Source organism: Daphnia pulicaria, chromosome 1 (assembly GCF_021234035.1).
Source record: "Daphnia pulicaria isolate SC F1-1A chromosome 1, SC_F0-13Bv2, whole genome shotgun sequence".
Lineage (NCBI taxonomy): Eukaryota > Metazoa > Arthropoda > Branchiopoda > Diplostraca > Daphniidae > Daphnia > Daphnia pulicaria.
This window is the reverse complement of record NC_060913.1, coordinates 13232230-13244218: the sequence shown is the minus strand read 5'-3', so window position 1 is coordinate 13244218 and position 11989 is coordinate 13232230. Positions and strand designations below refer to the sequence as shown.

General features: G+C 44.3%; 2 protein-coding genes across 3 annotated transcripts; both read left to right on the top strand.

The window, feature by feature from the left end:
• Positions 1-48: 48 nt before the first annotated feature.
• On the top strand, positions 49-3359 carry LOC124333824 (G-protein coupled receptor Mth2-like). Of its 2 annotated transcripts, none has more exons than XM_046788998.1 (8): positions 49-381; positions 539-1848; positions 1937-2096; positions 2158-2262; positions 2332-2410; positions 2474-2658; positions 2780-2933; positions 3013-3359. In XM_046788998.1, the coding sequence occupies exons 2-8, from the start codon at positions 976-978 to the stop codon at positions 3305-3307; spliced, it is 1851 nt and encodes a 616-aa protein (XP_046644954.1). In that variant the 5' UTR covers positions 49-381; positions 539-975; the 3' UTR covers positions 3308-3359. The 2 variants fall into 2 exon arrangements, with proteins under 2 accessions (XP_046644954.1, XP_046644955.1); XM_046788999.1 differs by having other exon boundaries at positions 55-381; positions 2480-2658.
• A 1464-nt stretch (positions 3360-4823) lies between these two features.
• LOC124333537 (probable G-protein coupled receptor Mth-like 3) lies at positions 4824-11835 on the top strand. The gene is made up of 7 exons (XM_046788974.1): positions 4824-9682; positions 9756-9942; positions 10037-10159; positions 10247-10325; positions 10443-10630; positions 10718-10880; positions 10954-11835. The coding sequence occupies exons 1-7, from the start codon at positions 8861-8863 to the stop codon at positions 11366-11368; spliced, it is 1977 nt and encodes a 658-aa protein (XP_046644930.1). The 5' UTR covers positions 4824-8860; the 3' UTR covers positions 11369-11835.
• The last annotated feature ends 154 nt before the right edge of the window (positions 11836-11989 follow it).

Sequence of the window (11989 nt, the reverse complement as noted above, 5' to 3'; positions counted from 1 at the left end):
TTCCTTTTTTTTAAAAAAAGAAAAACCCTGGCCTCGATGCTTAAAAAAAGAAAAACGAGGTGAAAAAAGAAATGGCGGAGGCACAAAAAAGGTATAGACCGGGACACTTCTTTTAGCCGCAGCTAGCGCTGTACGTACCGGGCGGAGCGGTGAAGGGTAAAAAGAGAGAGAGAGAGAGAGAGTTTTTCCAGGGTTTTTTTGGTGTGTGTGTGTGTGGAGCAAGACTGAAAAACAAATTGGCCAACGAGATAAATCAGACGGTGTGCAACCAGTGAGCTGTTTGGAGAGAAAACAATACTCAGCCAGCAGAGGTCTGAGAGGAGCAGAGTGCCGGGACACCACGACCAGAATTCCACAGAAATTGTCTGTTTGACCATACAGGTACGTAGTAATAATATTTCTTAGAATATTATTGTTAGTGTTTTTGGACACTCCCTTTTTTCTTTAAGTAAGAAACATGTTTCCCTATCTATGGATTTCAAAGGGGGAGATGGCTAAATAAATTTTCGAAAATGACATTTATTTTATTAAACATTAGGTCCGGTTTCACGTATTCCCCCCAGGGTAAAGTGCTAGCAGAGATAAAAGCTTCTTTATTGCTTCTCTTCTTTGCTGCTCACAGGGCTCCTCTCACTCGAAGAGTGAGCAGCTGTCACGTAACATCTCACATAATTCGGGCGTCTCTCAATCTTTTCAAATATTTAGACCGACTCCCATCCATTTCAGAGCAAGTGAATGTGTGTGTGTTTCTTATTTGTTGTTGTTGCCCAGGTTGTGTGTTTTCGTGATTAATCAAATTTTCTATTTCAGACATTCGCTCGGGAAAACAAGAAGGAAGCGCTCGTCTCTCGACAAGACATTGGCGCATTCACAAAATAGTTGACGTGTTCCGGTGGAAATTAACTTTGGTGCGGTGGTTTGTTTGTTGTTTGCTGCTCCGGAGTCAACCACGCCTTTTTGGAAAGTGCGCAGAAAATGAGACAACATCAACTGCTGGCGTACTACGCAATCGCAGCACTGTGTGTAACCTTGAGGATCACCTTTTGTGCCGCCGGAAGCGATGACCCCATCAAGCGTGACCATCAGGAGGAGGAGCAGCAGCTGATCCCTTTGACGAAATGCTGCGATATCGGCCAGTTTTACAACGCCGGATTCGATCGCTGCCTGGAATGGGAGAGCTATTTGGCGGAAGTGCACTTATTGGCGACGTCGTTCCAGGACGTGCCTCCATTCTACAACGACAACGACGGCCGTGTTGTCCACCCGGTGGCTCCTAGCGCCTTTCTCCTATCTTTGGCCAACTTCACTTTTTGTCCGAACGGACAGATCGCCAGGAGCTCGCCTGACTTCCAACTATTCAAAAACGGATCGATGAAAACTGTTGAAGGCAAGGCGCTCAAGTTTGGCGAATTTTGCGTCGACAGAATCATCAACCGGGAAGGAGCCAGTACGAATTTAACTGCGGGATTATTTGTCGCCCGATTTTGCATTCCCGACCCGTGCGTCGTCAACAACCGGACGGGATGCGTCCGCAAATGCTGCCCAAACGGAATGGCTCTCAACGGAGACGAAAGAATTTGCCAAGTCAATTCGGCGCCGTTCGAGATCCCGTTTCACGATGAAAGTGGAGCCGCCCTCAACGCGTCCCATTTCGGGACCTCCTCCTCCCCAATCGTCAGCGATGGAGTCTTTGTCGATTGCCAGAACGGGGCCTATTCACTCCGGCCATCCGTCGAAAGTGATGATGAGTTTTACATCCTCCCCAATGGCAGGATCCACACGCCGGCACTCGGCGAATATCACGACGATTACTGCATCGACAATTTCATCGTCAGCGAAGATGGTGTAGTAAGGACATGTTTTATAATGATATGCTATTAAACCTTTGGGGGGGCTGTCGGATGTGACGTCATGATCCGATTATTTCTATTTGCAGGAATTGCAAGCATTGATGTGTTTCCCTCCGCAAGCGGAAGAAAGCGAGGAGAATTCGGTCATTCAATCCATTTATCCTTATTTCTTGTTTGTGTCTTCCCTGTTTCTGATTGCGACCTTCGTCGTTCACGCCCTGCTGCCGGAATTGCGCAACACTCACGGTAATTCGAATCAATATGTATACACACAGCTCGGGAATTTCTGTATTGCTTGTTTGAATAGGAGTGACAGTCATGTGTCACGTTGCTTCCATGACCGTCATGTACGTCGGTCTGGGGACCATCCAGCTCAGTCATCATCTCTCTGACGGTATTTGCGTCGGATTAGGTATGCGCACATTCAATTCCAACAGCCATGGAATTTGTTTGAAATGTTTACGTCTTTTTTCTATTTCAGCCGTGACTGTGCATTTTGCATTTCTGGCCACTTTCACGTGGCTCAATGTCCTGAGTTTCGACATTTGGTGGACCTTCAAGTATAGTACATTATTTCTTAACCGGATGACTTTAATTCGCTAATTTTTTTTTTCTGGTTTGAATCTTAGCGACCATCGTTTGCCTAGGAGGACTCGCAAATTGGACCGTCGATTCGCTTATTATTCGCTGTACGCTTGGTCAGTTCCCACAGTCATTGTCGTTTTCGGCCAGGTAGCCGACAATGTCAAAGGACTGTCCAAACACATTTACCAGCCGGAATTCGGAATACTCAAGTGTTGGTTCCACAGTAAGAGCTTATTTAGAAAAGATACTACTACTCACGCTGGCACAATATGAATAATGGCCCTTTGCTATATCCAGCAGGCTTATTATCCTCATATAACGGGCTCTCTTTTGTTATTATACAGCTCCTGGCTCCTTTTATACGTTCCTCTACGGTCCCATGGCTCTCCTGATCCTGGCCAATATATTATTCTTTATTATGACGGCGACTGCTCTGTGCAGAACCAGAGTTGGGACGACTCGCAAAGATGAGGCTAATTTGTTCCACAGCAAGCAAAAGTTTGGCACTACTACTATATATTTCATCGTTGATATGATGGCCCATTTTTTCTAACCGACTCCGCACAAACTTTCGCAGATTCCGGGCCATCTTTGTCCTGTTTATTCTGATGGGAGTCTGTTGGATCACCGAAGTGATTTCCTTCGCCGTCGGTGGCTCCGCCTATCTCTGGATTCCGACTGACATACTCAACATATTAACGGCCGTTTTCGTCTTCTTCGTCTTTGTCTGCAAGCCCAGCGTCTGGTCCCTTCTCATGAAGAAGCATCCGTCCTTGCAGAAATTCGATCGCCTTTGTCCAAACTGTATGAAGTACGACAACGGGCAGCAAGAAAACGAGGATCGATCCTTCTTACAGCAAACGTCTATTTGAGAATGCGTGCTGCAGAATCACGTAGACAGTACTACTCCCTATTCCCGCCGGCCAAACCAACAAAAATTGCATTGAGATGCCTGACCACGAATAATTTTTATTCGATATTTAATCGTTTCGCAAACGTGAACAATTTAATAAACGGATAGGTCTATAAGAGCAAGGAGCGAAAATGAGTTGCACAGAAAAATAAAGCGCGAGTTTATTGCATTTTTATTTATTGTGTTTCTAGCTTTTGATTGCTATCAACTAGCGTTGCAAATCTAGTTTTGCCAATTTCTAGTTTTATCGTATTATTTGATTTAATATTCGATTTATTTAGTTTTTATTAATTTATAATTTTAATATTTATTTTACCCAATCATTTTATTGAATATTTGGTTTTGTAAGACAAATTTAATCAAAAACTCAACAATAAAAAACTCATTTTTGCAATCTGGCAAATGCAATACCGAACCATCCCAGATTACAGTCTACGATTTTGAAGTCGACATGTGAAACGAATATTTCATTAACTTTTTAGAGTGCTCTAGAAAATTCTATAAATCACAGATAAAACCCTCAAGAGAATAGTTTGTGCACTTCATAAAGGACATTCTACTATTTTGGCAGGTATTTTTGTCTTGATTAAACCCAAGTGTGAATCATTATGTAGTGTGCAAAGCTGGCAGAGGCAGACACAGACAAAGAGCTCTGTTTTTCTTGTCAGAAACGAGGCTTATGCCACCATGGTTGAATTAGGAGAAAACTTGGAAGAAAATGATGAAGGTGTCATTTCAAGCATCTAGCAGTTTTCTTGTCCTACATCATCCATGTGAGCAAGACACTTGGTGGTTCTCGTTAATGAATGAACTTAAACACTCAGAACTTTGTGCACAGGTTTTTTCAAAACATTGAGGACTATGAATTTATTCCCTCTTGGCTTCCAAGAAAGTCCCGGGGGTGTTATTGTGGCGGGTTTCAGTCTAACAGTAATTATCTGCGGGTTTCCTACAGATTTTTACTTCTATCTTGAGAGCGGGAAAGCTTTATAGTCAAACTTTTGAGACGAACTGTTTGATACTGAAATAATCCCGATCCGTTTTTCGTAACTTAATTTCTTTTTTTTTATTTATTTAGATAAAAAGCAACCGCCAATGTCGGCCGAGTTACGGCTCTTCCCCTTTCTTGAAATGGCCTCGTGTTCACCCATGCGAGTGTAGGGTGTATTCACGAGGACACCCGTTTTCCTATATCCCGCCTGGTGGATTCAACTATTATTCATCGGATGGATGGAGCATTTCTGGATGGATGCTTGGCCGTATTTCCTGGAATCAAAGGTAGGACAAAATTGATCTCTATTCTTTCTTTTTGACTATTGCGGTGGCATTGGTTGTAAATCGTTAGATCGTACGCAATACGATTATTCCTGAGCCATGCGGTTGACTGGAACTGTTTTTTTGTTGATTCAGTCAGGCGGGTTCATTAAATAACTTTTTTTGTGTGTGTAACGATTGCAGATCAGGCTTGTTTTTGTACCTCACAACTTGGTCTGTGGGTAAACGATCAAATTCTAAAATATTTTGAAGTAAATTTACAATATCAACTAAAGTTTCTAGCGACTTTGTGTCAAAGTTTTCCGAGAAATCGGGATGAATCCCGTGAGTATGTCTAATAATAACAACAACGATTCCTTTTGTTATCTCGGATTTTCTATGACGTATATACGTGCTGTGTTTCTTGTTGATTGGATCTCACTCAAGTTGGTGATACCTCCTTTAAAGTTAAATATGAAATGGGTCGCCGCCGGGCCTATTACGCTATGGGCAAGCAATTGCGAGAAATTCCGCCCGCACTGTCGGTGAAGGATCGATCCAATAAAAGATCGTCCATCTCACTCACAGTGTCAGCGCCGAAAAGCGATTTTACATGTTTGCCTTTTGCAGTTTTAATACTCACCCACTTTGGCCGCTGGTTGCGCAACTCCGGAATATTCCATTAAGGTTTCAACCAATCTACGGACGTGTGTAACCTAAATTCTGGCAACGGTTTCCGGCTGTTGGCCGCCATTTCTCACTTTTTTCCGACACCTATGCCAGAAGACATTTGAAAAAGAGCATTTGATGTGTCCGGCGTTTATGGATGGGCAAAGCTCCAAGCCATTGCCTTAATCGAATCGATCGTATTGACGCAACCACCAACTTAATAAGTGGAATTTGTCGTCGTTCCTGCTTTCGCTACTTTGGCGTGTGTAATCAAACCCGATGGCATCCGCAAATGTGATCACTCGCTGCTGCTGCTGCGACGACGACGCAATTACGCCAATCTCTTTCCATCAGCGTCATTTTCAGTCAATGGTTCGCAGACGGACACGTCATCGGGGCCAGACGGGCGGGAGACGGACGAGACCGTGTCACACTGCCAGCAGGAGACGAAGGTCGCGTTCCTTTCGGCGAAAGAAACCCCTCCCCAGGCGGAATATTTAATTACTGTGTCAATTCCGGCAGGTTGTTTTGAAAGGTCCCGCACCATATTTCACGCGGTTGTCAATTCTCTGAGAGCCGCACTTTAGCGTCGAGTTTTCCCAGGCCGCAATTAAGGGCTATACAGGGGAGCACGAAACCTTTTTTTCTTCTTTCCCAAACTGGTGTAAGCCATGAACTTTCCGAGTTGTATGTTGAGCTAATGATGACCAACTGAGCACACTCACGCTACTAGTAGCGTAGTAGTAGGGGAATTTGTAACGAGAAAACCCCCAAGTATCGACCATTATGGTTGAATTTGTTGGATGAAACTTGTTTCAGAGTGGTTATTTTAAGGCCCATTATTCAACGTCAACCAGTCGCGTTGAACCCCCTACTTTTTGGTCGTTATGTAACGGACAGGTTGGGTTTCCTACATTATGCAAATTGGAGTGATACGGAGAAAAGGCAACCCTCATTCCTTCAATCTTGTTTGTTTACCCCTTGTGAATCGACTAATTTGTTTACTGGTAGCTACCACTCGATTCGAGAGGGAAATAACAGCATTATACACGTCAGCATGTATGAAAGAAGAAGAAGCCCTCTGCTTATCCCTATGCACGCTCTGCACGAGTCGACTTTACTCTCCTCATCCGTTTTTTCCTTCTTCTACTCCTCTCTGAATGTCAGATGGTAGTGGTGCATCGTAGTAGACTCTATATGCGTTCTTCGTGCGCATCCAAAAATACGCCAGCTCTATAGCCGGCAGATAACTTCGCCGCTCTTTTGCTGTAGGCTGGCTCTGTGTAAACGATGATTGAATTAGGTTGTTTCCTATTGCATTATATGGGGTCTCGACTATGCTATCTATATGTACATACGTCGACATCCCAGTTCTTCGTATAACATCTGAGTCTCCGCATGCCATTTTAATCAATGTGTGCTTTGACCCATTTCTTGTCGTCTATCTTGCTACGTACGTACGGATGGATCGGCAAATCCTTGGAACAAATGACCTTAGACAAAATTCACTGGGACGAGCATAACAACGTCTATAGATTAGTTTGCTGGCACCGAATTAACCGGATTATTCTGCGGCGTAATACACGGGTTTCAGGACGGGGTGTGTCACACATACTACACATTTAAAATCTCATTGAGTGGCGAGATTAATCGACTGCTTTTCTTCATTAGTAGGACTGCGCTCTTGTGTGTCTGCCCGGCCCGGTGTCGACGTGACTCATTCGACATGAAGCAGAAACCCTCGCGGCAGTTCCAGCAAGCAATAATCAAAATGACTTAATCAAATCTTGATGATGAAAGTCTCGAAATAGGTTTCATCATTTCTTCTTCTTCTTTCTTCCACCGTTTTCTTCTTATCGGGTCCGTGACAAGAATGATGCAAGTGTCGTTTCGCCTGCCGGATCGCTCAGCGTTTGGACTTTTTTGACAGGCGTTACTGTGACTGGCGTCTTTATCTATCTTGTTGTTGCTTCCGTCGGTGGCAAAAAATAAATAAATAAAAAGTCGTTTCGCGAAAGTAGAAAGTTGCTAAAACTAAACTAAAGTACCCTCGCGTGCCCGTAGATGAAAAGACGTTATAGTATATTCTGCCCGTATATATACTTGATGGCTCCCAAAAGTCCATCGTCCAGCCAAGGCATACAAACGAACTCCGTGTAAATGCTTTTGACTCGAGTTTCTGCCAAAATAACACACTCTAGTTATTATTAAACAATCTCCACCAAGCAGTCGGTCTATACAACTGCAGACGACCAAGTTGTACAGATGTCGACTCGACTTGCGCGTTTGCGGCGCTAATGGCAACAAATTGGAGCAAGAATTAGGAAGTTGCTTCATTTACTACCGCAAACATTGACCACTCGTTCATCACTCGTTTCTTTTTCTCTCCAGTAGCATGTGTCTACAACTCTGGTTATGTGTATAGGTGATTTATCAGCCATAGACTGCGATTTTTACACCGACATATTGTGTGTAGAGTATAAAGCTGTCACGTCATCGATCATCATGTAAACTCGATAGAGTTCCTTGCCAAGAAGCTGGGTTTTTATCGATTTGTATTTTTGTTTCCCCTCTCTCCGTTGCCAGCGCATGTACAGGCGGCATCAAATTTCAAGTTATTGGAACCTAAACAATGTTGACTAAGTTGCATTTATTATTGCAGCACTTGCGTCTGTTTATACCCAGGTTTTTAAAAAAATACTTAAATTTCACGATTTTTCCTGCCTGTGAACGCGGCAGTGAGTTGCATCGATTTTTTAATTTTTTCCTAGTGCCTGAATTTCGCCACGATGAGTTCGACGTTTCTGAAAGCCTCTTTTGAATCTAATATGTTAAATATAGCTTTTGTGATATGAAATAGGGAGCGACATAAATCTGGCAAAACTGCGATAGCATTATGTAAAGGATTTAGGCATATATATATAGACGCCCCAACATTGACTATAGGTTCTGCGATTGCTTCAACTGTGCAGTCCCACTTGCAGAGAGAGAGAGCGACCGGCTATTTCTAGGGGGTTGGCGACGGCGACTGGCCTCAGTCGGAGAATGGATCTGGTCCCGAAACAAGGTGTCCCGTGTCGTTCTACAAAACGCACTCGTCTCTTACTACCGTTATCTCTTGTGTGGGATTGAATTTCGTTTAAATTGACTACACGCGCTAGTAGAATTAATTGATCAGAGTGCAGCGATTGTCATTTGCTCAGGTATGAGAAGGCACACATTTCTATTCGCTATCGATTTGTTGTCAACTTTGATTCGGCTGCTTTCAGCTCTCAACTTTTTCCCATCATTAAGAACTTGACGTCTTCTCCTAACGACTTTTCCCACCCTATGTAAGGAGGCAAATTTTTTTCGTGGTAGGCTTTGACAGCCGCGTAACATAGCCCTTGAATAATTGATTTCCTCCTCCATGACGTGGTGTCGGCCGGACAAAGAGTTTGGGGCACAAAGCGGTCTAGCGTGAAATGCCGCTGGACCTCTTCATCTTGTAGGGCCTATCTTGTCCCCAAAAGTGTGCTGCACATTAGCCCTCTTGGCGTTATAGTCGTCGTCCAGCGTCAAGTGGGAATTGCCTTTTTCGTCACCCAGCATGGCGTTGTTATTAGGTGGAACTTTCGCACTCTTCTCGGCCCTGTGTACTTGCGTCACTTTGGGTCAGAACCTTTCCAGCAGCGGATTCGACGAGGACAAGTTCCTTTCCGTACTGGCCACGGGTGAGCTCCCGTTAATTCAATGCTGCGGTGTCGGTGAATTGTACAGACCTGGGCTCGATTTCTGCAAGAATGAATCCGTCCTTTATGATGTCGATCCGCTCCCAATCTACTCGTCTTCTTATACCAACAGTAGTGAGAATCCTTTTCTACTGTCGTTGAACGACGAGCGCGTGCGGACCCAGCGCGCGCTGAAACAATGTCCCGATGGATTCGTAGCCAGAACGACGGATCGCTTCCAACTGTTTGAAGATTTCTCGATGAAAAGCGGAGAAGAAGGAGGATTTCTTCCGGCGGCCGACTATTGCATTTATCCGCAGAGCCAATCTCGTTCGGCAGCGTCGGCGAGCGGTCCGTCATTTCAATACGCCGCTCGCTATTGCGTTCACGCCGATTGCGACAATGTCCCGTGCATCCGCAAATGTTGTCCCTTGGGGATGGCCGTCGACGTCAACGACAAGGCCTGCAAATTAAGCGACGAGCCTTTCAATGAGACAGTCCACCGAGTATTCGACTTGAATCCAGAGATGAAAATCGTCGACGGCTACGGATTCGGAATGAATTGCTACGACGAGGCGAGTAATTTGCTGGAATTGACCGAATTCAACGTCCTTAGCAGCGGCCAGATGTACGCCCCCGACTACCCCTACGATGAACGAGCCACTTATCAATACTGTGTCGACAATTTCGTCTCAGGAATTGTAAGTAACTTAGTAGCTATTTGATTGGCTGGCGACACGTGACTAATGCCGTCAATTTTTTATCTTTTACCAGTCTCAAGATCAAAATCAAAAGAGTGCAATGAAGGGACTGCGCTGTTTCCCCCAGTACTTCAACTTGAATGAAGCCAATCAATTGGCTCATTCCATCTATCCGTATCTGCTCTTCATTTCCTCCGGCTTTTTGTTTCTCACTTTTGTCGTCTACGCCTTCCTGGCATCGGAGATTTTCAATGCTCACGGTAATAAAAAAAAAAAGCTCTCTTTTTTTATTCGTGACAATATCCCCTCAATTAATCGTGGGCGTGATATCACTGTATAACTCTGATTGCGTAGGATTGATCGTCATGTGTTACGTCGCTTCGATGGCTGTCCTTTACGCCTGTTTGGGAATTTTCCAGCTCCAGCTGGTTGTTCCAAATTTACCAGTCGATCCGGGCTACACCTGCATCGGATTGGGTGAAATGAGATGATGATTGTATATTTTTTGGGTTCGGTTTACTAACTTTTTCTGTCTGCTGTGTAATGCGATGCGGTATGTCGCAGCTGTGGTGACGCACTTTTTCTTCCTGGCCACCTTCTCCTGGCTTCACGTCATGTGCTTCGACATATGGAGGACTTTTAGGTTGGTTTCTTATATATAAATATCTAGCGTCTTGTTTGTCGCATTCGATTTGGATCAGATGGATGTTGCTCTGACTCTTGAAACTCTGTTTGCATTTGGCGCCCCGCCACTCGATAGAAAATCGACTCCGAAACCGTTTAATCGCCGAGTGGGCGCCTCCTTTATTCCGTACTCTATTGTCGGATGGGGATTTCCTTTCCTGATCGTGTTGACTGGCCAAGTGTTGGATGGCATTGTCGAGTCCCGCGGCAGCAGCTCCGTCATTCAACCGCTTTTCGGCGAAGGACAAACTTGTTGGTTTAATGGTATGAAAAGAATAAGAAGAGAATTTCCTTATTCGGTCTTGTCTTTTCATCGTGGTCGTCCATCTTGTTATCTTTTACGACTTTCAGAGTGGAAGTCTCTCTTTTTATACCTGTACGGACCTGTGGCCGTGATCGTGCTGGCCAACCTTTCCTTCTTTGTCATGACGGCCATTCAACTGTGCAAAACACGCAAGGAGTCGGCTCTGGCCCTCAGGAACCAACAGTCGCAAAATCACATAACCAGACAAAGGTATTTGGTTGCCATAACATGGAAACAATGTCTGGACATTCCAATTCATATAAGGGCTACATATCACTTGTAGGATCCGTGTCATCTTCAGTTTGTTCATCTTGATGGGCGTGTCGTGGACGATGGAAGTCATCTCGTTTGCAGTCGGCGGCTCCTACTTGGTCTGGTACATCTTCGACATGCTCAACATTTTCACCGGTGTCTTTGTCTTCATCATTTTCGTCTGCAAGAAGAAAGTCTGGAAAATGTTGAAGAAGAAATTCAAGTATCTGCGAGTCAACGGGCTGCACATCCTCTGCCCGTGTTGTCCCAGCAAACAGCAGAATCCGGCGCTGCGTGCCTCTCGAACCAGCAAGCAGAGTTTCTGTCGACATCAAAGCCGCAGTTCCGTTTCCACGCCGTCTCAGCTCTACTTTTTGAAGACCAGCAACGATTTGAAGACGAAATTGTCACGAAAAAGTGTCGACGAAGAGGACACTTGCATTTAGATGAGACACGACAATGGCGTCTTGTTGTTTTCTTTTGTTCCTTTTGCGCTCGAGTTGATTACGTAACGCTCGTCTCGAGCCAAGTCAATAAAACTCAATTGACGGGTTGTTTTTTTTTTCTTTTCGTTTGTTTTTTTTCCATCAGGGCGGATGCATGCAGAACAATTTTTCTACTTTGGGTCGTCTACGTCTATTTACAGTTTTGTTGAATTTATGGTGATATGCCTGAGCAGCATATAAACGTATTCGTCGCATTTCCATGTGAGCAGCAGTCGCAATAGTCGATCGTTTATCATTGGCTCCGTATATATGCAAAGCCTCTTTTTCTAGTTTCTATTTGATCCTCTATTATATATAGACGTCTGATATGTATACCCGGCATTGTTCCTATTACTTTTTGGTTTTGTCATTCGAAATTTGCCGATGTACTTTTTTTTATTAAAAAAAATACAGTGCTTTGCGTCGTGCGCCCTATTTTTGAAATAGATAATAAAAAATAGGGGAGAAAATCGAACGTACGTGTGCCGTCACTTTTATTTTCCTCGTTTCCTGGTGATGTCGTTTCCATCTGGTAAAAAAGGGAACCGCACAGCTGATCGCATTTGTTGCCGACGTGCACAT

What these genes read in the sequence shown, in the direction of transcription:
- LOC124333824 (XM_046788998.1), top strand. Translation starts at nt 976, where the DNA reads ATGAGACAACATCAACTGCTGGCGTACTACGCAATCGCAGCACTGTGT. An exon ending in CGGTATTTGCGTCGGATTAG is followed by an intron (nt 2,263 to 2,331) that starts GTATGCGCACAT and finishes TTTCTATTTCAG; the next exon opens with CCGTGACTGTGCATTTTGCA. An exon ending in TTGTTCCACAGCAAGCAAAA is followed by an intron (nt 2,934 to 3,012) that starts GTTTGGCACTAC and finishes AAACTTTCGCAG; the next exon opens with ATTCCGGGCCATCTTTGTCC.
- LOC124333537 (XM_046788974.1), top strand. Translation starts at nt 8,861, where the DNA reads ATGGCGTTGTTATTAGGTGGAACTTTCGCACTCTTCTCGGCCCTGTGT. An exon ending in ACAAACTTGTTGGTTTAATG is followed by an intron (nt 10,631 to 10,717) that starts GTATGAAAAGAA and finishes TACGACTTTCAG; the next exon opens with AGTGGAAGTCTCTCTTTTTA. An exon ending in AATCACATAACCAGACAAAG is followed by an intron (nt 10,881 to 10,953) that starts GTATTTGGTTGC and finishes TATCACTTGTAG; the next exon opens with GATCCGTGTCATCTTCAGTT.